Genomic DNA, 23,129 nt, shown 5'->3' with positions numbered 1-23,129 from the left:
CCCAGAGCCAGGAGGCAGCTCAGAATCTAGTTGAGCACCCAGCCAGGAGCTGCCTCTAAGGCCTGCAGGGTTTGCACCCTGGGGTGATGAGAGCCATCCTGGAAGCCTGCGGTCCCTTCAAGTGGGGCGTGTGCCCTGCACATAGACTAAGTGGCCCCACATATCTGCTTTTGTTTTTTTGTTTTGTTTTGTTTTTAGGCCACACGCTGTGACACTCAGGGGTTACTCCTGGCTATGCGCTCAGAAATAGCTCCTGGCTTGGGGGACCATATGGGACGCCAGGGGATGGAACCGAGGTCTGTCCTAGGTTAGCGCATGCAAGGCCCCCTACACTTGTACCACCGCTCCGGCCTGGCTCCACATCCGAATCTAGTCCCCGTGATCCAAACCTCCAGCAATGCCAAACCCAAAAGACTCCCAAGTTGCTATCTCCATCCACAGGGGGCTTGTGATCTAAGGGTCCAGTGTGCCCCACAGAGAGACTCCACTCACCCCCCAAAACCCTAGTCCAATCTCTCATCCAGGAAACAATGGGATTCAACATGTCACCCCCCAGATCTCTTCCTTTCCCCATAATGTATAGTTTCTCTTCCTTATTCTGACATGTGCCCATTTGGCTTCTCTCACCCCCTGCAACTCCCCCATGAGGAATTGCACCTTTTCATTACTGGGTCCCCAATCCAAGCATTCCCTGTACCCCACAGCTAGTTTCACAATCAGAGTGACTTAAGAAAATATCCATTTTGGGCTGGAGAGATAGCATGGAGGTAGGGCGTTTTTGCCTTGCGTACAGAAGGTTGGTGGTTCAAATTCAAGCATCCCCTATGGTCCCCCAAGCCTGCCAGAAGCAATTTCTGAGCATAGAGCCAGGAGTAACCCCTGAGCATTGCTAGGTATGACCCAAAAATAAAAAATAAAAATAAAAAAAAAAGAAAGAAAATATCAATCCTGGGACCCGGAGAGATAACACAGCAGTGTTTGCCTCGCAAGCAGCCAATCCAGGACCAAAGGTGGTTGGTTCGAATCCCGGTGTCCCATATGGTCCCCCGTGCCTGCCAGGAGCTATTTCTGAGCAGACAGCCAGGAGTAACCCCTGAGCATCACCGGGTGTGGCCCAAAAATTAAAAAAAAAAAAAAAAAAAAGAAAATATCAATCCTGGGGCCGGAGCAATAGAACAGCACAGCACATCTGCCTGGCACACGGTCAATACATGTTCGATCCCTGGCATCCCATATGGTCCCCCAAACCAGCCAGGATTGATTGTTGCACACAGAGCCAGGAGTAACCAATGAGCACTGCTGGATGTGGCCAAATAAAAAGAAAAAAATATATATATATGTATATATATATACATATATATATATACACCTGGGGTCAGAGCAGTGGAAGAGCAGGTAGGATGCCAGTCTGAGAGGCGGAGCCTAGTGATAGTTCAGTCAGTTATCAGAATCTGAATATCTGATATGGGGAGGACATAGGCTTTGAACGTGGTCAACCCCATTCAATCCTAGATACCCCATATGGTTCCCTGAGCCTGTCAGGAATAATCCCTGAAGGTAGAGCCAGGAGTAAACTCTGAGCTCTGTCAGTTCCCCCAAAGCCAAAAATTAAATAAATCGGGACATGGAGGTAAGGTGTTTGCCTTTCATGCAGAAGGTCATTGGTTTGAATCCTGGCATCCCATATGGTCCCCTGAGCCTGCCAGGAGTCATTTCTGAGCGTAAAACCAGGAGTAACCCATGAGCACTGCCGGATGTGACCCAAAAAAAAAAAATTAAATAAATCAATAAATGTAAATTTATTTAAGTAAATTAAAAATAAAAGTTATCAGCTAGGACCAAGGAGAGTTCAGTGCCCAGGACTTTTCCTTGCACACTGCCAACTGGGGCTCCATATCTGGTACCACCAAAAGTGATCCCTGAACACAGAACCAGGAGTAAGGCCTGACACTGCCAGGTTTGACTCTCAAATCAAAAACCAAAGTTAAGGGGGCTGGAGAAATAGCACAGCAGTAGGACTCGCAGCGGACCCAGGACAGACTTGGATTGATTCCCAGCATCCCATATGGTCCTGAGCCTGCCAGGGGTAATTTCTGAGTGCAGAGCCAGGAGTAACTCCTGAGCACTGCTGGGTGTGGCCCCCCAAAAGAAAATCAAGGCTAGAAAAATATTACATGAATTTGGGGGGGTATAAAAACAGGAGCGAAGGGGCCAGAGAGATAGCATGGAGGTAAGGTGTTTGCCTTTCATGCAGAAGGACGGTGGTTCGAATCCCGGCATCCCAAATGGTCCCCTGTGTCTGCCAGGGGCGATTTCTGAGCATAGAGCCAGGAGTTACCCCTGATCGCTGCCAGGTGTGACCCAAAAACAAAAACAAACAAACAAACAAAAAAAAAACAGGAGAGAAAGGGGACAGAGTGATAGCACAGTGGTAGGGCATTTGCCTTGTATGCAGCCAATCTTGGATGGACCTGGGTTCAACCCCTGACATTCCATATGGTCCTGACAGGAATAATTTTTTTTTTTTTTTGGTTTTTCGGGCCACACCCATTTGATGCTCAGGGATTACTCTTGGCTAAGTGCTCAGAAATTGCCCCTGGCTTGGGGGGACCATATGGGACGCCGGGGGACCGAACCATGGTCCTTCCTTGGCTAGCGCTTGCAAGGCAGACACCTTACCTCTAGCGCCACCTCGCCGGCCCCAGGAATAATTTTTGAGCACAGAGCCAAGAGTAACCATTGAGCGCTACTGGGCATGGCTCCAAAAGAAAACAAAACAAAATAAAACAGGAGAGCAGGGCCAAAGTCATAGAATAGTGGTCAAAGTGTTTGCCTCGGACTCAGCCAAACCGGGTTCAATCCTCGACATGTCATATGGTCCCCCGAGTACTGTCAGAAGTGACCCTGAGTGCAGAGCTAGGAGTAACCTCTGAGCATTTTCAGTGTGGTCCCAAAACAAACAAAAATTCCACGGAGTTCAACCTCCTTACTGTACATATGGGGATCCCAAGGGTGGACCCAGGCTCTGGTTCATCGGCCTTACCCATCCCTAGACCCCCTAAACACCCACAAAAAAACCCTACCTGGTTCCCTGCTGTATGCTCCTCCTCCTGAACCCCACAATTCTGACAGCAGCTCTCGGCAGGCATGCTGGCCTCAAAGTGTCCACAGGGGGCATAGACACGCCCCCACTCCATGCTGGCTGAGTCAAGCAAAATCTGGAAAGAAAGGGAGAAAGGCAAGGACAGGTTTGGGGGGGTCCATCCAGACTTTGATCCCAGTTCAACCCCAGACAAACAATGAGCAAGGATCCCAGGACACACCCACTCATTCACCTGTTCGTAGATTCACTCAGCAAACACTTCCGTAGCACCGCTGAGCACTTCACTCATGTTTCCAAAAGGCTGGAGAGATGATACAGAAGTTGAGACACCTGCCTGGCATGTGGTCGAAGCGGGTTCAATCCTCCTCACTGCATAGGGTCCCCCAAACCTCTTAGGAGAGCCAGGAGTAAGTCCTGAGCACCACTGAGTATAACTCTTCACCCCCCCCCAAAAAAAAAAAATTAGTGCTGGAGACCAGAGCGGGGAGGTGAAAGCGGTAAGGTGTCTGGCCTTGCCCGCACTAGCCTAGGACGGACCGAGGTTCAATCCCCCGGCATCCCATATGGTCCCGCAAGCCAGGAGCGATTTCTGAGCGCAGAGCCAGGAGTAACCCCTGAGAGCTGCCGGGTGTGACCCAAAAAGCAAACACAAAACAATAATAAATAAGATAAAATAAATTCCCAGAGGGCTGGAGACCTAGCACAGCGAGGAAGGTTCTTGCCTGCCTTGCACATGGCTGACCCAAGTTTGATCCCTAATCTCCCATATGGTTTCCTGAGCCTGCCAAGAGTGATTCCTGCAAGCAGAACCAGGAATGACCCCTGAACACTACAGGGTGAAGCCCCAAAAATTAATTCCCAGGGGCTACAGAAATAATACAGTAGGTGGGCCCGGAGAGATAGATAGCACAGCGGCGTTTGCCTTGCAAGCAGCCAATCCAGGACCAAAGGTGGTTGGTTCGAATCCCGGTGTTCCATATGGTTCCCCGTGCCTGCCAGGAGCTATTTCTGAGCAGACAGCCAGGAGTAATCCCTGAGCATCGCTGGGTGTGGGAAAGAAAGAAAGAAAAGAAAGAAAGAAAGAAAGAAAGAAAGAAAGAAAGGAAAGAAAGAAAGAAAGAAAGAAAGAAAAGAAAGAAAGAAAGAAAGAAAGAAAGAAGAGAAAGAAAGAAAGAAAGAAGAAAGAAAGAAAGAAGAAAGAAAGAGAAGAAAGAAAGGAAAGAAAGGAAAGAAGGAAAGAAGGAAAGAAGGAAAGAAGGAAAGAAGGAAAGAAGGAAAGAAGGAAAGAAGGAAAGAAGGAAAGAAGGAAGAAGAAGGAAAGAAAGAAAGAAAGAAAGAAGAAAGAAAGAAAGAAAGAAAGGAAAGAAAGAAAGAAAGAAAGAAAGAAAGAAAGAAAGAAAGAAAGAAAGAAAGAAAGAAAGAAGGAAAGAAGGGAGGGAGGGAGGGAGGGAGGGAGGGAGAAAGAAAGAAGAAAGAAGAAGAAAGAAGAAGAAAGAAAGAAAGAAAGAAAGAAAGAAAGAAAGAAAGAAGAGAAGAAAGAAAGAAAGAAAGAAAGAAAGAATACAGTAGGTAAAGTACTTATCTTGTATGCAACTGATTCAAGTCAATCCCCAGCATCTCATATGTCCCCCCCAAGTCCCCCAAGACTAATTCCTGAATGTAACTAGTTCCTGAATGAGCACAGCTGAGTATGGCCAAAACCCCAAATTAACTATTTGTTTAATTATTTTGGTTTTTGGGCCACACTCAGTGATGCTCAGGGGTTACTCCTGACTATGCACTCAGAAACCTTTACTGGCTTGCATATAGGATGCCTGGGGATCAAACCACAGTCTGTCCTAGGTTAGCGTATAGCAAGGCAAATATCTTACTGCTGCGCCACCGCTCTGGACCCTAGCTTATTTATTAAATTAATAAGTCCCCTTGGGACTAGAGAAATAGTTCACAGATATGATCCTTGGCACTACACAGAATCCCCCATATGACTCCTGAATGACTCCTGAGAACTGAGGCAGGAGTAGCCCCCACGCATGGATTCGTGCTGGTTTGCAAGTATCAAAAAGTTAAAAACTGAAGGGCAGGAGAGATAGCATGGAAGTAGGGCATTTGCCTTGCTTGCAAAAAGACAGTGGTTTGAATCCCGGGATCCTATATGGTCCCCAGAGCCTGCCAGGAGGAACCACTGAGCGCCACCGGGTGTGACCCCCCCCCCAAAAAAAAAGAGGTTCCTTGAGGCCAGAGCGATAGCACATCAGTAGGGCATTTGCCTTCATGCAGCAGTCCTGGGATGGACCCAGATTTGATCCCTAACATGCCATACGGTCCGAGCCTGCCAGGAGCAATTTCTGAGCACAGAGACAGGAGTAACCCCTGAGCGCTGCAGGTTGTGGCCCAAAAAACAAAACAAAAAATATAAATAAAGTTGAAAAGTAAGGGCTGGAGCAATAGCACAGCGGTAGGGTGTTTGCCTTGCACACAGCCGACTTGGGACAGACCTGGGTTCAATCCTCGGCATCCCATATGGTCCCCTGAGCCTGCCAGGAGCAATTTCTGAGCATAGAACCAGGAGTAACCCCTGAGCGCCACTAGATGTGACCCCCCCCCAAAAATAGATGAAAACTGGGGACTGGGGCAATAGCACAGCAGGTAAGGCATTTGCCTTGCATAAAGTCAACCTGGGATTGAGACATAGTATCGCATAGACTCCCTCAAGCCTTCCAAGAAAATCTCATTTGTGGGGCCACACCTGGCAGCGCACAGGGGTTACTCCTGAATATGTGCTCAGAAATCGCTCTTGGCAGGCTCAGGGGACCATATGAATGCCAGGATTTGAACCACCGTCCTTCTGCATGTAAGGCAAACACCCTACCTCCATGCTATCTCTCCGCCCCCCCCCCACCAGGAGTGATTTCTAAGCGCAGAGCCAGGAGTAACCCCAGAACGCTGATGGGTGTGGCTCAAAAACCAATCAATCAATCAATAAAGTTAAAAAAAAAAAAAAAAAAACACTGAGATGAGACCGAAGTATTCTAGTTGAGGCCAGAATCTTGGATGCAGGGGAGTAAACCAAAGTCCCTGGATCTGAGCTTAGTATGAGCAATTCAGTTGTTCTCTCCTGCTCCTGCATCCACCCAGTCACGCCTCATGTCTGGCCTTGGGGTGGGGGCGACAGCCAAGTGAGTTGAAAATACGCTTTTGGGGCTGGAGAGATAGCACAGCAGCGTTTGCCTTGCAAGCAGCCAACCCAGGACCAAAGGTGGTTGGTTCGGATCCCAGTGTCCCATATGGTCCCCGTGCCTGTCAGGAGCTATTTCTGAGCACACAGCCAGGAGTAACCCCTGAGCACCGCCGGGTGTGGCCCCCCCCCAAAAAAAATACCCTCTTGCTAATATAGAATCCTACAAGGACTGCAGTACGGGGACCCAAGAGACCCTCAATGCACATACCAAATACACATATGCATCCATCCCACCTTCTACCAGTTCTCACCTGGAAAGCTTCCATCCAAGTGCTCCAGGAGCTGGATGTGGAGAATGTCACATTCTCCCCCAGGACAGCCAGCCTCTGCCTCCACCAACCGGCCTGGGGAGGAGGAAGGAATAGGGGGGTGGTCGTGAGGGACCCCACTGGTCCCTGGGCGGCTTGGAGGGTCTCTGATGTCATTTCCCAGCGCCTTTACCTACTCCTTGGGTAGCACATCCATCCCACCACCCACCTGGGCGGTTCTTTCCGGATCCACATACATAAGAAGTGCATCATCCCCTCCTAGACTGAGAAGGCGGTCGTTTCTTTGGGGGGGCTAGAGCAGCACGTGCCCCTCTCCACTCAACAAAAGGCAGATTTTTTTCTAGAAGGGGAAGGGGAAAGCCTGCAGGGGCTGGGCCTGCCACACCCAGAGAATGGATCTCTCTCTCTCCTCTCTCCTCTCTCTCTCTCTCTCTCTCTCTCTCTCTCTCTCTCTCTCTCTCTCTCTCTCTCTCTCTCTCTCTCTCTCTCTCTCTCTCTCCTCCTCTTTCTCCTCCTCTCCCTGTCTCTCTCTTCTCTCTCCCTCTCTCTTTCTCTGTCTCCCTCTGTCTGTCTCTCTCTTCTCTCCCCTCTCTTTCTCTCTCAGAAAAATGACTCCAATGGGGGAGTCTATTCTCTCTGTCTCTCTGTCACACCCCCAAGAATAGACCCCTGGATCTATCTTGCTGTCTCTCTCTGTCTATCTGTTTCTCTGTCTCTCCCTCTCTCTCTCTCTCTCTCTCTCTCTCTCTGCCTGCTCCCCAAATCCCACCCCTGGCCGTCTCCCCCTTCTCCCCGCACCCCGCAGCCTCCTCTGCAGCATCGCCCGCCCAGGCCGGTCCTCACCTGGGCCCGATCGGGTTTCCAGGCCCGCGGGGATGTCCGGCTGGGGGCGCCGGGGTCATCGCCTCTTCTTTTTAACAATGAATCAGAACACTGACCCGGAGTGCCCGGAGGCCACGCCTCCGCCGCGCCCGATTGGCCGTCTCGAGGCGCCTCATTAGCATGCCGGCTCTGCGATTGGGCGGCCCGGGGCGAGGGGCGGGCGGAGGCCCGGCTGCCTCGGAGCGCGGGATTGCTGCAAGCTCTGCCTGCTGGGCTGCAGCAAGCTTCTGCAAGGGGGTCCTGGTCCCTGGGGTGGGGGTGTGGCGGGGGGGGCCCTGCAGGGAGCTGGCACCGGCGGGGCTGGTATCCTCGGAACGCTTTCTTTTCTTTTGGATTTTGGGCCACACTAATTGACACTCAGGGGTTAATTACTCCTGGCTCTGTACTCAGAAATCTCTTCTGGCTCCGGGGACCATATGGGATGCTGGGGATAGAACCAAGGTCCATCGGGGTCAGCCTCCTGCAAGGTAAACACCCTACTGCTGCGCATCGCTTCAGCCCCTTTTTATGTTTTTAATGTGACTACTGGAAAATTCTAAATCTCATTAGGTTTGATCCACGGAGCACATAAGACCTTCCCGAGGGGCTGGAGCAAAATCACATCGGGGAAGGCGTTTGCCTCGCAGGCAGTCAACTCAGGTTAGATCCCCGGCATCCCATATGGTCCCCTGAGCACTGCCAGGAGTGATTTCTGAGTGCAGAGCCAGAAGAAACCCCTGAGCACGGCCAGCAGGTGTGGGCCCAAAACAAAAACAAGGGAGAACCACAGCTCAAACCTGGAGGGCTCCAAGTACCTAAGGCCAGTGGACCCCAATCCCAGACCCAGCCCATCAGAACAACCAGGAGCCATCTGATTTAAGGTCCATAGATGAGTCCCTCCTAAGAGCCCTTTATTTGTTCGGCTGCAGACACCCCAATACTGAATCTCCCGTCAGTAATACAAAGTTCAATTCTCTTTTCTTTACGTGTCTTGGGGGTAAGGAGGGGGGCTGTGAGGTGCAGGAAGGCTCTGAGCCACCACCAACTGTCCACAGACCAGCTGCCTCTCCCAAGAGGTCTGTGAGGCTGTGTTCAATGTTAGGGATCTAGAGGATTTCTTGTGGGGGGCCACTCCCAGTGGTGCTAAGGGCACAGGACCTAAGGGTACACTCAACCCTTAGCTTAGAGCATCCCCTGTCCAGCTCCCAGATCTGGGATGGGGATGCTCCACCCCTTACTCCCTCCCTTAGTCCTAGCAGAGCTCATGTCAGGCAGCAGTCTTGGGGACCTAGGGCAGTCAGGGGGGACCTGCTTTAACTCTTCCCTCTCAGGACCCTTTTAGAATTCTGGAGAAATGTTTATGGAATCCCGGTTTAGAGGTAAAAAAATCAAATGTTTACTAACAAAATCACAAGTTTATTTAAAAAAAATAACTGATGGGGAGTGATAGGACAGCGGGGAGGGCGTTTGTCTTGCACATGGCTAACCTAGGTTCGATCCCAGAATCCATATGGCCCCTGAGCACCATCAGGAGGAATTCTTGAGCCGAGTCAGGAATAATTCCTGAGCACACACACAAGAAACTTGGGGAGGGCACCCTACAGTGCTCAAGGCCAGCTCCTGGCTTTTTGCTCAGGATCGCTCTTGGTGGTAGAGGAGAAGACCCCAGCACACGCAAAATAAGTGTCTTCACCCCATACTACTTCTCCAAACTTAAAGAAATATTTAGGATTTTTCAGGAGTGGAGAGGTAGTACAGCAGGTAGGGCTTACAGATAGATGGCTGGCTACCTAGGTTTAAAGAGTGGACCCCATTTGGTCCCCTGAACTAGTGGAGAGTGATTACTGAGTGCAGAGCCTGGAGTAACCTCTGAGCATGAGTGGATGTTGCAAAATTAAAAAATTAAAAAATAATTTTTTTGTTTTGTTTTTGTTTTTTGGATCACATCCAGCAGCGCTCAGGATTACTCCTGGCTCCACGCTCAGAAATTGCTTCTGGCAGGCTCGGGGGACCATATGGGACGCCGGGATTCAAACCAATAACATTCTGCATGAAAGGCAAGCACCTTACCTCCATGCTATCTCTCCGGCCCCCAAAAATAATTTTTTAGGATCTTTCACAACCCCCCCCTTTGGTTATGAGGTTGCACATCACAGTTTAAGGTAAGGGCCCCCAATCCCTTTCTTCTCCCATTCTCACTCCTGGGGTAATGGGACAGCAGGCTGTCCCCAAGGGACCAGAAGGTGGCTGAACAGGGCCCAGGGGTGGCCCGAATGGTCTTGGGGCAAGTGGGGGCCGGGTCACGGGTGCTCAGGGCTCACTCCCCACTATGCCGGGCTCGACCCGTCAGCCGGCGGCGCTGCGTCTTGCTGGTCCTCGTGGCACTGGGTGGTTTCTTGGGGTCCTGGGCCCGGTGGGTCCGTTTTCTCTTGACCTTTCGGCGGCTGTGTGCGTGCAGTGAGGCCGTGAGAGAAGAGATCCTGTGGTCGGGAGGAAAGAGAATAGGCTTGAACCTCAGTTTCCCCTGGGGAGCAGGGCATGGGGGCAAGCTGGGGAGGGGGAGGCCTGCTAGCCCAGCTCAGAGGGGACGTCAGGACAGTCAACACCCCAAAAGCGGGTGCCCTGAGCCCATCCCAAAGGCAACTCTAAGACCAGAGGGCTGTTGGCCACATACAGGGGGTGCTCCTTCTTTTCTTCTTTTCTTTTTTTTTTTTTTTGGTTTTTGAGCCACACCCGGCGGTACTCAGGGGTTACTCCTGGCTGTCTGCTCAGAAATAGCTCCTGGCAGGCACGGGGGACCATATGGGACACCGGGATTCGAACCAACCACCTTTGGTCCTGGATCGGCTGCTTGCAAGGCAAACGCCGCTGTGCTATCTCTTCGGACCCAGGGAGTGCTCCTTCTATGGAGCCCCGATCTCCTGCCCTGACCCCCAGGGCCCCAATTCCAAAGCACAGAGCTCACCGCTGGGACAGCAGGGGATCCTTGGATTTTCGGGGTAAGGGTTTGCTCAGTGTCTCTGCGGTGGGTGCCTCTTCCTCCGAACCCTGCCCGGCCACCTGCTAAGGAAGCAGACAAGAGAGAAGAATAAACATGTCAGAGCTGGAGTGACAGGACAGCAGGAGGACATGTGCCTTGTATGCAGCTGACCCAGGTTCAACCCCCAACAACACATATGAATTTTGGGGAGCCACATTCAGTGACGCTCAAGGATCACTCCTGGTGGGCTCAAGCGACCATATGGGGTACCGGGGATCAAATCTAGGTCAGTTGTGTACAGGCCAAGACCCTGCCAGCTGTGCTATTTAGTTCAGTTCCCCCAGGCACCATATATGTGCTCTTTAGCCCCTGTGGGGCCGAAGCAATAGCACAGCAGGTAAGACATTTGTCTTGTACGCAGCTGACCTGAGTTTGATCCCCCACATCCCATATGGTTCCCTGAGACTGCCAGGAGTGATTTCTAAGTGCAGAGCCAGGAGTAATCACTGAGTGCTGCCAGGTGTGGCCCAGAAACAAACAAACAAACAAAAGAACCAAGTCGGACCCATGACCAGAATCCGTTGTCATGTCAGGGATGGGACATCTCTGACCCCCGACACACTTAACAGAGACAGGATGCTTCAGCTTCGGCCAAAGGACAAAAGCCCCACACCCCTTCCTGTGTCAGGGGACTTGGGCTGGGGTGACACATACCTCGGACACAGGCAGCCCCAGCAGCCGCGCTCCCGACAGGTCCAGGTCACTGATGGTGGTGACGGTGACCGTGTGGTTGGGGTGGTCGTACTGTATCGACTCGGTCTTGGCTGTCACCAGACGGTCCAGTTCATCTGCTTCCTCTGTGCAAGGGGGTCACGAGACAGCACACTGTCCCCCACCCCTCAACAGGAGAGCAGGGCCCGAAAAAATACCTGGCCTACACCCCTTATTCTTTCTTACAGACAGGGGTCCTCAGCCCTTTCGAACCCCTCCAGGACAAAGCTGACCCTGCTGGGAGCAGCTTGGCTCCTTTCCTCCAGGCCTTAGAAACAGGGTGCTTCTACTCAGCTGGGCATAAGGGGGTTTAGTTTAGCTCCTCCTGAACTGTGGGGTCTTGAACCCAAACAGGGAAGGTGTTGGGTTAACTGGGTTCCACCCTATTCAGGATATGCTTGTTACTCATTGGTCGGGAGCACCTTTGGATAGAAGCATCCTTTGTTTTTGTTTTGTTTTGGTTTTTTTGGTATTATTGGGTCATGCCTGGCAGCGCTCAGGGGTTACTCCTGGCTCTACACTCAGAAATCGCTCCTGGCAGGCTCTGGGGACCATATGGGATGCCGGGATTCAAACCACCGTCCTTTTGCAAGCAAGGCAAATGCCTTCTCTCCATTCTGTCTCTCCGGCCCCATCCTTTGGTTTTTGTCTGTTTTTTGTTTTTTTTTTGGTTTTTGGTTTTTGGTTTTTGGGCCATACCCGGTGATGCTCAGAGGTTACTCCTGGCTCTGTGCTCAGAAATTGCTCCTGGCAGGCTCAGAGGACCAGGATTCAAACTACCATCCTTCTGCATGCAAGGCAAACGCCTTCCCTCCATGCTATCTCTCCAGCCCCATCCTTTGGTTTTTGTCTTTTTTTTCTTTTGGTTTTTGGTTTTTGGGCCATACCTAGTGATGCTCAGGGGTTACTCCTAGCTATGTGCTCAGAAATCGCTCCTGGCAGGCTCGGGCACCATATGGGACGTGGGGGATCAAACCACGGTCCATCCTAGGTTAGCATGTGCAAGGCAAATGCCCTACCGCTCTGCCACCGCTCTGGTCCCAGAAGCATCCTTTGGCTTGGTGCCTTACACCACTATGTTCTCCACCCCAGGGTGTGATTTGGCACTTGCTAATCAAGACCCCAGGTCTCAGGGGAAAACTGCTGGCCGTTTGGGTTTTCCACCACTGAGCTATCTGCTTCTGAGGATCGGGCTCGCCTGTGGGAGTTCCTGAAGCTGTTTTATCCCCTCAACCATGTGTGGGTTATTTCCTGCATCGGCGTTTGCTTCCAGACCCACATCTCGCCAATGCCCTTTATTTGGGGCAGGAGGCTTCCGTTTCTGGAAAGCCCCAAAGACACCCCATCACCCTGGTTTCCCAGGAGGCTGAAGAGGTTCCCACTCTGTCCCACGAAGGGTACACACCCAGTGCCTCCTCTCTCTCCGCCAGCATCTTCAAATACTCCTGGTGGCGCTGAAAAGAAAGGGGGACCCAGTGAGTGAGTCGCGCTTCTCACCCAGAGGCGCTCTGCTGGTAGTGGCCTGAGACCGGGACGCAAGGCCGCCCACACCTTCCCATGTCCCCATTTCAAGTCGCTTAAGCTGCTAGTGCTACTGGCTGCCCTCCTCACCTCTTCCCGAAGCTTCTTTTGCTCCAGCTTCAGCCGCTGCTTGATCTCCTCGATGGCCGCTTTCTTCCTCTCCACCTTGCGCTTGTGGAAGCCTGTGAGATAGTCCCTGTGGGGGGGGGGGGGAATGGGGGTCATGGCTAAGGCAAGTTCACTGGGCGCCAGGCACCTTTCCTCCCCCCGTTATTCTCATGGCATCCTGTGGAGTGACCACTTTACGGATGAGACACTGAGGCACAGAAGAGAGGTTACGTCTCTAACTAATGGGAAAGTTGAGATACAAGAAAATGGAGATGGGCTAGAATGGAAGAGGGTGTTTGTCTTGTACCTGGTTGACCCAAGTTCATTCCCCAACATCCCACAGGGGTTGCAAGCACTGCCAGGAATGACCCCCTGAGCACAGACCAAGAAGTAATCCCTAAGCACCTCTGAGTCTCTCTCTCTCTCTCTCTCTCTCTCTTTTTTTTTTTTTTTTTTGGTTTTTCAGTCACACCCATCAGCGCTCAGGGGTTCCTCCTGGCTCAACGTTCAGAAATAGCTCCTGGCAGGCTCGGGGGACCATATGGGATGCCGGGATTCAAACTACATCCTTATGCATGAAAGGCAAACACCTTACCTCCAGCTCATTTCTGAGTCTCTGAGTATGGCACAAAAGTCATAAAACAAAGACTGAAGAGATAACATGAAGGTAAGGTGTTTGCCTTGTATGCAGAAGGATGGTGGTTCGAATCCCAGCATCCCTTATGGTCCCCCCCAGCCTGCCAGGAGCAATTTCTGAGTGTAGAGCCAGGAGAAACCCCTGAGCACTGCCGGATGTGACTCAAAACCCAACCCCCGGGGCCGGAGAGATAGCATGGAGGTAAGGCATTTGCCTTTCATGCAGAAGGTCATCGGTTTGAATCCCTGCGCCCCATATGGTCCCCCGTGCCTACCAGGAGCAATTTCTGAGCCTGGAGCCAGGAATAACCTCTGAGCACTGCCGGGCGTGACCCAAAAACCACAAAAAAAAAAAAAAAAACCAACCCCCCGCCCCATAAAAAAGACAAGGGGCTGGAGTGGTGGTGCAGCAGTAGGGCATTTGTTTGCCTTGCACATGGCTGACCTGGGACAGACCACAGTTTGATCCCCCAGTGTCTCATAATGTCCCCCAAGCTAGGAGTGATTTCTGAGCACAAAGCCAGGAGAAACCCCTGAGCATGAGTCACCGGGTGTGGCCCAACAAAATCGAGGTCCGTCCTGGGTCAGTCATGTGCAAGGCAAATGTCCTACCACTGTGCTATCACTCTAGCCCCCAAAATAAATAAATAAAAGAGGAGAGAGACAGACAGAGAGAGAGAGACAGAGACAGAGAGAGGCAGAGAGAAACAGAGAGAGAGAGAGAGATATTTGGAGATTTAGAGATTTGAGGGGCCAGAAGCACTAGCACAGCAGGTAGAGCATTTGCCTTGCAAATGGTTGACCCAGGTTTAATCCCTGGCATCCCATCCCGTATGGTACCTGAGCACTACCAGGAATGACCTTTCAGCATAGAGCCAGGAGTAACCCCTGAGCACTGCCAGCTGTGGGGTGGAGAAAGTATAGGTTTAGGAGCTTGACGTGCAAGTGGTTGATCAGGTTCAATTTCCCACACCACACAGGGTCCCCTGGCCCAACCAGGAGTGATTTTTGAGCACCACTGGGTATAGCCCCAAAACAAAGAAAAGGAAAAAAAGAAAAAGAGTAAAAGGTGGCAGAACAATGGTACAGCTGGAAAGGCACTTGCCTTGCATACAGCGGATCTGGGTTCAATCCCAGGAACCCATATATGGTCTCCAGAGGGCCACCAGGAAGGAACTGGCTGTCAAGGCCAGAAGCAATTTCTGAGTGTTGCCCAAACCACCCAACCCAAAAATAACACTAAAAATAAGAGATGCTGAGGCCCAAGCACAGTGGGGAGGGTGTTTACCTTGCATGAGGCTGACCTGGGTTCAATCCCTGGCATCCCATAGGGTTCCCCAAGTCTGCCAGGAGTGATTTCTGAGTGCAAAGTTAGGAGTAACCCCTGAGTGCAACTGAATGTGGCCCAAAATTTAAAAAAAAAAAGGAGAGAGATAGAAATGCTGCCAATGCCTCTCTGAGATCCCATCTGCCTGGGCCACAGGATGCTAGCAGGCTAGTCTGGGGCCTTAAAACAGGAACCCCTCCACTCTGAAGGACACATTCCACCACTCAATGAACATCGCTTCTTCCAGAGCTGCCCTCAAGATCTCCTCCCCAACCAGAATACTCCTACTGGAAGACACACCATTTTCCCAAAGCCTGCCCTATGGACTCATCTACACATCCAGTTTTGTGGGGGTTTTTTTTTGAGTTTTAGGGTCACACCTGGCTCACTTAAACAAATGGCTATGCTGTCTCTGCACTCAGGGATCACAATAGGCAGTGATCAGGGGACCATATTGGATGCTAGGGATCAAACTCAGACCAACAAGGATTCCAAGGCATGAACCCTTCTCTCTGTGCTATGGCTGGAGCCCAAAATTATTATGTTTTGTTTTGGGAGGGCCACACCCAGCAATGTTTAGGGGTTACTTCTGGCTCTTGCAATCAGGAATCACTCCTGGTGGTGACCGGACCCGATTTCCTACAAGGCTGGCAGGCACTTTACGAACTCTCAGATCATTTCCTTCCCTACAGCTCCTCTTGACACCACCCCAATTTCCCAACTGCGATCCAGGTCCCCTCCTAGGCCCCCAAACACAAAGCCCTTAATGGAGCCAGCACTGACACCATGTATGGGGTTACTGATAGAGTTGAGAAGACCCTTTGCCCAGACAGAACAAGGAGATTCAGAAGTTCAATTCAAAAGTCCTGAGTAAACTCGGGGTGCTCTGAGCACTAGGACCCCTAGCCCAGCTCTTTGGCTGCAGCCGAACCAAGTGGGCACTATGTTTTATTTTGCTTTGTTTTTTGGGTCACACCAGGCAGCGCTCAGGGGTTCCTCCTGGCTCTGTGCTCAGAAATCGCTTCTGGCAGGCTCGGGGGAACCATGTGGGATGCCGAGATTCGAACCCCCGTCCTTCTGCATGCGAAGCAAACGCCTTGCCTCCATGCTATCCTGGGAGCGTGGTCGGGGCCGCCGCCCTCCATACGTGGGCGTGGCTATGGTAACGAGTGGGCGTGACCTCCACAAATGGGTGTGGCCCGCGTGGGTGGGCGTGGCCAGCAGCCGCGAGGGATCCCGGGACCGGAAGTGCCCTCGGCGGGAGCGCGCATGATCGACCGCGAGCCTGAGTGCCTTGCGGGGCGGCCCTTAACATACGCCGTCCTGCCTCGCCGGGACGACTAACTCACCGCCGCTTCTCCTCGTCGAAGTTGAGAACGAGCCGCGGCCGCCGGTCACCGCCATCCCGCTTCTTCTTTTTCTTGTTGCGGCCCATGGCGGCGAGATCTCCGGCGCGGGCGGGGTTCCTACGCGCCCCAGACACTTCCGGGTGTGGCGGATACGACTTCCGGGTGTGGCGACTGCGACTTCCGGTGTGGCGCCTACGACTTCCGGGCGCGGGAAAAAGTGCCTCGCCAAGCCCCGCCTTTTAAAGGGGCCGTGTCCTCCTCACCTCTTCGTCCCATTTGTAGCCCCTAACTCCACTCGCTGCCTTCCCAGCCCTTGCCTGCTCCGGGTCATCTCAGCTTCTGCGCAAGGGTGGTGCAGTCGACACCCCCGGGGCAGGAATGATTGATTACTGGACACCCCAAATTTGCCTTTGACTCCTGAAACAGTCCCTAGAGCCCCTGGTGTTCCCCCACATGCCAGCACCGCCTGGAGTATCTCTGAGCACCAAGCTTGGAGCAAGTAAAAACAATCAGAATTAAAAAAAAAAAAATCAGAATTGCACTGGTGAAGGGGGGTGTCCTTTTCTATAACTGAAACCCATCTACAAACACAAAGATATTAATTTTAAAAAATAAATAAAAATAAAAAGCAGGCATTCATAAGACATCACACTCGTGCCAACGTGTATTGCAACATTATTTCATATGTTAGAAATAAACAACAGTAGCTCTCTTGATAATGATGGTAAAAGAAGTCATGTATGTGGCCCAGAGTGGGGGTGGCGAACAGGATTTTGACCCTCACTCAAAATGGCAAAATGCAATATGTGTTTAATAAATTATTGTTAGAATTAGATGGTTTTGTGTGTTTGTCTGTTTTGGCAGGTCACTGCATGGTGTGACTCTTTGTGTCCAACTTGTTCGCTACCCTGGAGTTAGTAGGGCTTGCAGGGGGCCTACCCTGGTTCCATCCCCTTAGGCATCCCTTAGGGTCCCCTGAGCCTGCCGGGACTTTGGATTTTGGAGTGCAGAGCCAGGAGTAAGCCCTGAGCCCTATCAGTGTGGCTCAAACAATAACCAAAAAAAGCCTGTATATTTCTATAATGAAACAGTCTTCATTCATGGAAAAAACTAAAATGAAAAAAATGTTTCTATGTGCATCAAAAACCCGAGGAAGAACAACTGAGGATTATCCAAAATAAAGAAAAAACAAGATCGAAGTTCACAATAGAGGCCCATGCAAGCCAAGCACCTGACTGTCTCTGCAGCTACTTACTTTATTTTGGTTTTCAGGCCACCCTCAGGGGCCCTCAGGGTTTACTCCTGGCTTAGTGCTCAAAAATTACTCCTAGCAGCTTCAGGAGACTCTGTGGGATGCCGAGGATCTAACCTGGGCTATTGTTCCGGCCCTTTTTCTTTCTGACCTTTGCTCTGATGACTGGGTGGGGGAAGCAGAGAGTCATCCACAGACCTGAGTGGGGTGCTTTTGCATTTTTAGCTGTAAAATGCAGCTCATTTAGTCTGGGCTCATTTAATGGGGATACCAGGGGCCAGAGAGCTAGAGGGCTAGCACAGCTGTAGGGCATTTGCCTTGCACGCAGTGGATCCAGGGCAAACGGTGGTTCGAATCCCAGCATCCCATATGGTCCCCCAAGCTGCCAGGAGGGATCTGAGCGTAGAGCCAGGAGTAACTCCTGAGCGTCAAAAGATGTGGTCCAAAAAAAACATAAAACAAACAAAAATAATAAAAATGGGGATACCAAGGGCCAGAGCAGTGGCACAGCGGTATGGTGTTTGCCTTGCACAGGGCTGACCTTGGATGGATGGAGGTTCAATCCCCCAACTTCCCATATGGTCCCCCAAGCCAGGAGCGATTTCTGAGCACAGTCAAGAGTAACCCTTGAGCTTCACCAGGTGTGGGCCAAAAACAAACAAACAAAAAATGGGGATACCAGCGCATAGGCTCACATTCTTGTGCTTAGTTCAGCCTTAGGTTAAGGCTGCCCTTCTCGTCATGGGTCGTTGTGGTACTCCAAGGCTGGCACTTCCTTCCTAGATGGGAAAGTCTTTTGGGGGGCATGGGGAGGGGTGCTCTCACACCAGGAAATGCTCAGGGGTTACTCCTGGCTCTTGGCTCAGGAACTATTCCCTCCAGCCCCACTCATAGATCTTTTCATTCTCTTTTGGGGGCACAGAGGGAACTACCTCACCCCATTCCAGTTCTGTTTAGAAGTTGTCCCCTGGGGCTGGAGAGATAGCATGGAGGTAAGGCGTTTGCCTTTCATGCAGGAGGTCATCGGTTCGAATCCCAGCATCCCATATGGTCCCCCGTGCCAGCCAGGAGCAATTTCTGAGCGTGGAGCCAGGAATAACCCCTGAGCACTGCTGGGTGTGACCCAAAAACCACAAAAAAAAAAAAAGAAGTTGTCCCCAGGAATGTTCAAGGCACCCCATGATGCTTGAAGTTCAACTCAATCCAAAGTGTCCTGCCTGCTGAGCATGTGTGCTGTCTCTTTCATATTTTGGTCGTATGTGCATCTCAGTCCTTATGTACAGCTGTGTGTGGGGGTGCTCTGTGGTTTGGTTCCTAGGAAAAAATGTAAGTCTGTGGCCAGAGAGATAGTACAGAGCTTAGGAACTTGCTTTGCATGCTTCTGGCTCCAGATCCATCTCTGGCACTGCCTATAGTCCCCTGAGGACCACCAGGAGTGATTCCTAAGCACAGCAAAATGTAACCCAAATACACACACACACACACACACACACACACACACACACACACACACACACACACACACACACACAGAGCTTATTGTGCTGCTAGTAAGTTCCAGGAACAGTGAAAGATGCCATGTCCTTCTTCGGTTTTATTTATTTATTTATTTATTTATTTATTTATTTATTTATTTATTTATTTATTTATTTTGCAGCTAGTAGAAAATGTTTGGTTCACACTCAGCAGTGCTCTGTGCTTACCCCTGGCTCTACACTCAGGGCTCACTCCTGGTAGTACTTGAGATTGTATGCAGTGCCAGGGCTTAAACATGCTCTCTCAAGCCAGAGAGATAGCATGGAGGAAAGGCGTTTGCCTTACATGCAGAAGGATGGTGGTTTGAATCCCGGCATCCCATGTGGTCCCCCGAGCCCAGGAGCGGTTTCTGAGCATAGAGCCAGGAGTAACCTCTGAGTGCTGCCGGGTGTGACCCAAAAACCAAAAAAAGAAAAAAAAAAACTCTCTCCTGTCCGAATACAACCCCTTCTTCCCCTTCTCTCCTTCTCCCTTTGTTGAAGTAATTATTGACTTTGTTTTTTGGTTTTTGGTTTTTGGGTCACACCCAATGGTGCTCAGGGATTACTCCTGACTGCGCTCAGAAGTTGCTCCTGGCAGGCTCAGCAGGGACCATATAGGAGATCAACTCCCGGCCAGCCACATGCAAGACAAACACCACATGCTGTGCCAAACATTAGGTACTTGTTTTGCATGCAGCCAACCCTGGTCTGAACCTCAGCACCACATAGGATTCCCACACACTATTAAGTGAGCACAGGAATAGTCTCAGAGGGCTGTGAGGTGTGGTCCATGAACAAAGAGAGTGGGAGGGAGGAAGGAAATGATGAGAAAGATGAGCAGCTAGAATTATAAGCTGTTGCTGCTTATTCCGTTCTTGAAATGACTTTCCTTGGAGGTCTGAGTCACATCTTAGACACACGGAAAGATGCAGTCACTTGGGCCGAAGGGATAGTACAAAGGGGAGGGCACTTGCCTTGCATGTGGTGAAACTGAGTTCTATCCCCAGCATTTCCATATGGTCCCCTGAGCACTACCAGGAGTAAAGCAGGTCAGGAATAGCCCCAGAGCATCAGAGACTGTGGCCCCAAAACAAACCAAAATAAAGATGCAGTCACTTGTCCAAAGTCACAGGGACCAATAGCTCAAGTGTTGCATGGTGTCCAGAGAACATTCCTTCATTTCTGGGTCCTTCCTTAGGTTCCTGAGCCAAACAACTCTTCAAAGACACCTCAGGAACCCAAATGTCCAGATCCCGTAACATGAGCAGGCACCATGCTTTGCTTTCAGTTCGTCCATACAGCAGGTCCTCCTTAGAGGAAAGATTCTAATATATATATATATATGTTTTTGGGTCACACCCGGCAGTGCTCAGGGGTTACTCCTGGCTGTCTACTCAGAAATAGCTCCTGGCAGGCACGGGGGACCATATGGGACACCGGGATTCGAACCAACCACCTTTGGTCCTGGATCAGCTGCTTGCAAGGCAAACACCGCTGTGCTATCTCTCCGGGCCCAGATTCTAATATTTTTGTTTGTTTGTCTGTTTGTTTGGGTCACACCCGGCAGCACTCAGTGGTTACTCCTGGCTCTATGCTCAGAAATCGCTCCTAGCAGGCTCGGGGACCACATGGGATTCGAACCACTGTCCTTCTGCATGCAAGGCAAATGCCTTACCTCCATGCTATCTCTCTGGACGCCCTTAGTATGTTTTTTGTTTTTGAGATTCTAACATGTATGGAATTTCATAAATGAGAAAAGAATCAGAGAGGTTGAAGAGCTGGGCCAAGGGCACACAGCAAGTTAACTTGGGGTTTGAACATAAGTCTGTCTGGCGCTGAGTTTGGTTTCTTTTGTCCTCACCTAAACTCTTTCCTAGGTGCCCTCCAAAGCTTTGCTGGGTGCCAGGATGGAGAACTGAGTTTTGTTTAGCCTGTGTGGAGAGAAGCAGGATGGGAAGGTCCAGAGAAGGGCAGTAGAGGAAGGCGCACTTCCCACTATGGCCAGTAGAGAGCTCTCCCACCTTCCAAAACTGGTTCTGGGGTGCTCCTGGAGAGCCTGCAAATTAGTTGGATCCAGGGGATTCCCCACTCCATTCCCCTCTCCTAGCATAAAGGTACTTTCTGCGAGGCGCACTGCAGGGCTATCATGTGCCTCAAAGTTCCCTCTGTGTGACCCCATTTTATGGAACAGGATGCTCTGACCCTGGGCAGAGGATCTTCTAGTTCCATCCAGCTGGTGCTCCCTGGAGCGAGAGCTTTGCCAGGTTTCCACACTACCTGGCACCATGCCCTGGGCTTTGGGAAAACCCCTGAGATTCTGATCCTCAGCCCTTTGGAACATTCTTGGTCGGAGAGCTGTTTCTCAACCCTGTGGAGACCCTGGGAAGGGACTGCAGTTGGGGACAGGGGGGGCTGCATTAGAAAATGTGGTCTCTGGGGCCGGGCGGTGGCGCTAAAGGTAAGGTGCCTGCCTTACCTGCGCTAGCCTAGGAAGGACCGCGGTTCGATCCCCCGGCGTCCCATATGGTCCCCCAAGCCAGGAGCGACTTCTGAGCACATAGCCAGGAGTAACCCCTGAGCGTTACCGGGTGTGGCCCAAAAACCAAAAAAAAAAAAAAAAAAAAAGTGGTCTCTGCAGTTGGCAGGAGGCCTCTTGGTTTAGGGGATGAGATGGGTGATGCCCTCCCTCTGCCCACTCGGAGTGCGCAGCAGAGCCTGGCCAAGAAGCTACCATGGGGCTGTGGGCTCCCCCACCCACTCTGGCCCCTCCTGTGTGGGCTAGGCTGGATCTAGAGTTCCTAGGGGAACACCTGACTCCCACATCCATTGCAGGGGTGGAGGGTCCTGCCCAGGACTAGAGTCAACAGCTACAGTCAAGAAGGAAAGGGGGGGCCGGAGAGATAGCATGGAGGTAAGGCATTTGCCTTTCATGCAGGAGGTCATCAGTTCGAATCCCGGTGTCCCATATGGTCCCCCGTGCCTGCCAGGAGCAATTTCTGAGCATGGAGCCAGGAATAACCTCTGAGCAGTGCCGTGTGTGACCCAAAAGCCAAAAAAAAAAAAAAAAAAAGAAGGAAAGGGGCCGGGTAGGTGGCGCTGGAGGTAAGGTGTCTGCCTTGCAAGCGCTAGCCAAGGAAGGACCGCGGTTCGATCCCCCGGCGTCCCATATGGTCCCCCCAAGCCAGGGGCGATTTCTGAGCGCTTAGCCAGGAGTAACCCCTGAGCGTCAAACGGGTGTGGCCCAAAAAAAAAAAAACAAAAAAAAAAACAAAAAAAAAAAAAAAAAGAAGGAAGGCATTTTAGGGCCAGAGCAATAGCACAGCGGGGAGGGTGTCTGCCTTGCACGCTGCTGGCTGACACAGATTTGATCCTCAGCATCCCATATGGTGCCCCGAGCCTGTCAGGAGTAGTTTCTGAGCACAGCCTGAGTAATGCTGGATATGACCACCCACCCCCCCCCCAAAAAAGAAGGGAGTATCTGGCTTGACTGCACAAAATTAAAGTGTCCAGGAAGTGCCACCAAAACTGAGCTAGCTGACACCGTTGTTCTTTTTTTTTTTTGGGGGGGGGGGGGTTTCGGGTCACACCCAGCAGCGCTCAGGGGCTCAGGGGTTACTCCTGGCTCTATGCTCAGAAATTGCTCCTGGCAGGCTCGGGGGACCATATGGGATGCCAGGATTCAAACCACCATTCTTTAGCGTCTAAAGCAAATGCCCTACCTCCATGCTATCTCTCCGGCCCTGACATCTTTGTTCTATGCCCACTTGTTTCCCTTCAGTTTGGGGTGATGGCACCTCAAGGGGCAGTGCAGGATGAACTGGAAGTCACCTTGTGCTGGATAGTGCCCAAACCTTGGTCTCTTCACATGGATCCTCCGTTGCCACCCCTGTCCAAGCTGTCATCTGTCACCCTCTCCCCCATACCCCATTCCCACGCAAAATCAGGAATAGGGCTCTGAGAGTGCATAGCCCCCAAATGAAGGGCCGTTCCCACCTCCCTCCATGTGCTCCAGATGCCATAGCATGAAAGCCTCCCCACTTTGTGCCTGAAGGTTCACCATCTCATCTCAGCCACCCCAGGGCAGTGAGTTTTAGCAATCAAGGAGCACCCCCGCCCCATGCTCTACTGGGCCTGGTGGATGGGTGGTAGCCAGGGGAGAAGAAGGGAGTAGGACACAGACAGGGACATGGGGATCTG

General features: G+C 51.4%; 2 protein-coding genes across 2 annotated transcripts in view; both read right to left on the bottom strand.

Moving 5' to 3' along the window:
* Positions 1–7,614, bottom strand: part of TRIOBP (TRIO and F-actin binding protein) — a 67,928-nt gene extending 60,314 nt beyond the window's left edge. Inside the window, 4 exon segments of the mRNA XM_049772468.1 lie at positions 3,084–3,218; positions 6,593–6,685; positions 7,380–7,493; positions 7,549–7,614. Of these exon segments, the coding sequence (XP_049628425.1) occupies positions 3,084–3,218; positions 6,593–6,685; positions 7,380–7,493; positions 7,549–7,614 (408 nt within the window).
* Positions 7,615–9,621: 2,007 nt separating this feature from the next.
* On the bottom strand, positions 9,622–16,256 carry NOL12 (nucleolar protein 12). Its single transcript, XM_049771704.1, has 6 exons — positions 16,164–16,256; positions 12,834–12,939; positions 12,628–12,676; positions 11,166–11,308; positions 10,437–10,534; positions 9,622–9,951 (listed from the first exon to the last, which is right to left on the bottom strand). The coding sequence occupies exons 1-6, from the start codon at positions 16,247–16,249 to the stop codon at positions 9,789–9,791; spliced, it is 645 nt and encodes a 214-aa protein (XP_049627661.1). The 5' UTR covers positions 16,250–16,256; the 3' UTR covers positions 9,622–9,788.
* Between the last annotated feature and the right edge of the window lie 6,873 nt (positions 16,257–23,129).

Source organism: Suncus etruscus, chromosome 4 (assembly GCF_024139225.1).
Source record: "Suncus etruscus isolate mSunEtr1 chromosome 4, mSunEtr1.pri.cur, whole genome shotgun sequence".
In the NCBI taxonomy this organism is placed as follows: Eukaryota; Metazoa; Chordata; class Mammalia; order Eulipotyphla; family Soricidae; genus Suncus; species Suncus etruscus.
The sequence above is the reverse complement of the archived record's forward strand: the minus strand, read 5'-3'. Positions and strand labels throughout refer to the sequence as shown.

Coding starts and splice junctions, on each gene's coding strand:
- NOL12 (XM_049771704.1), bottom strand. CDS start 16,249: ATGGGCCGCAACAAGAAAAAGAAGAAGCGGGATGGCGGTGACCGGCGG. Junction 12,940..16,163: donor TTCGACGAGGAGAAGCGGCG/GTGAGTTAGTCG, acceptor CCCCCCCCACAG/GGACTATCTCACAGGCTTCC. Junction 12,677..12,833: donor AAAAGAAGCTTCGGGAAGAG/GTGAGGAGGGCA, acceptor CTTTCTTTTCAG/CGCCACCAGGAGTATTTGAA.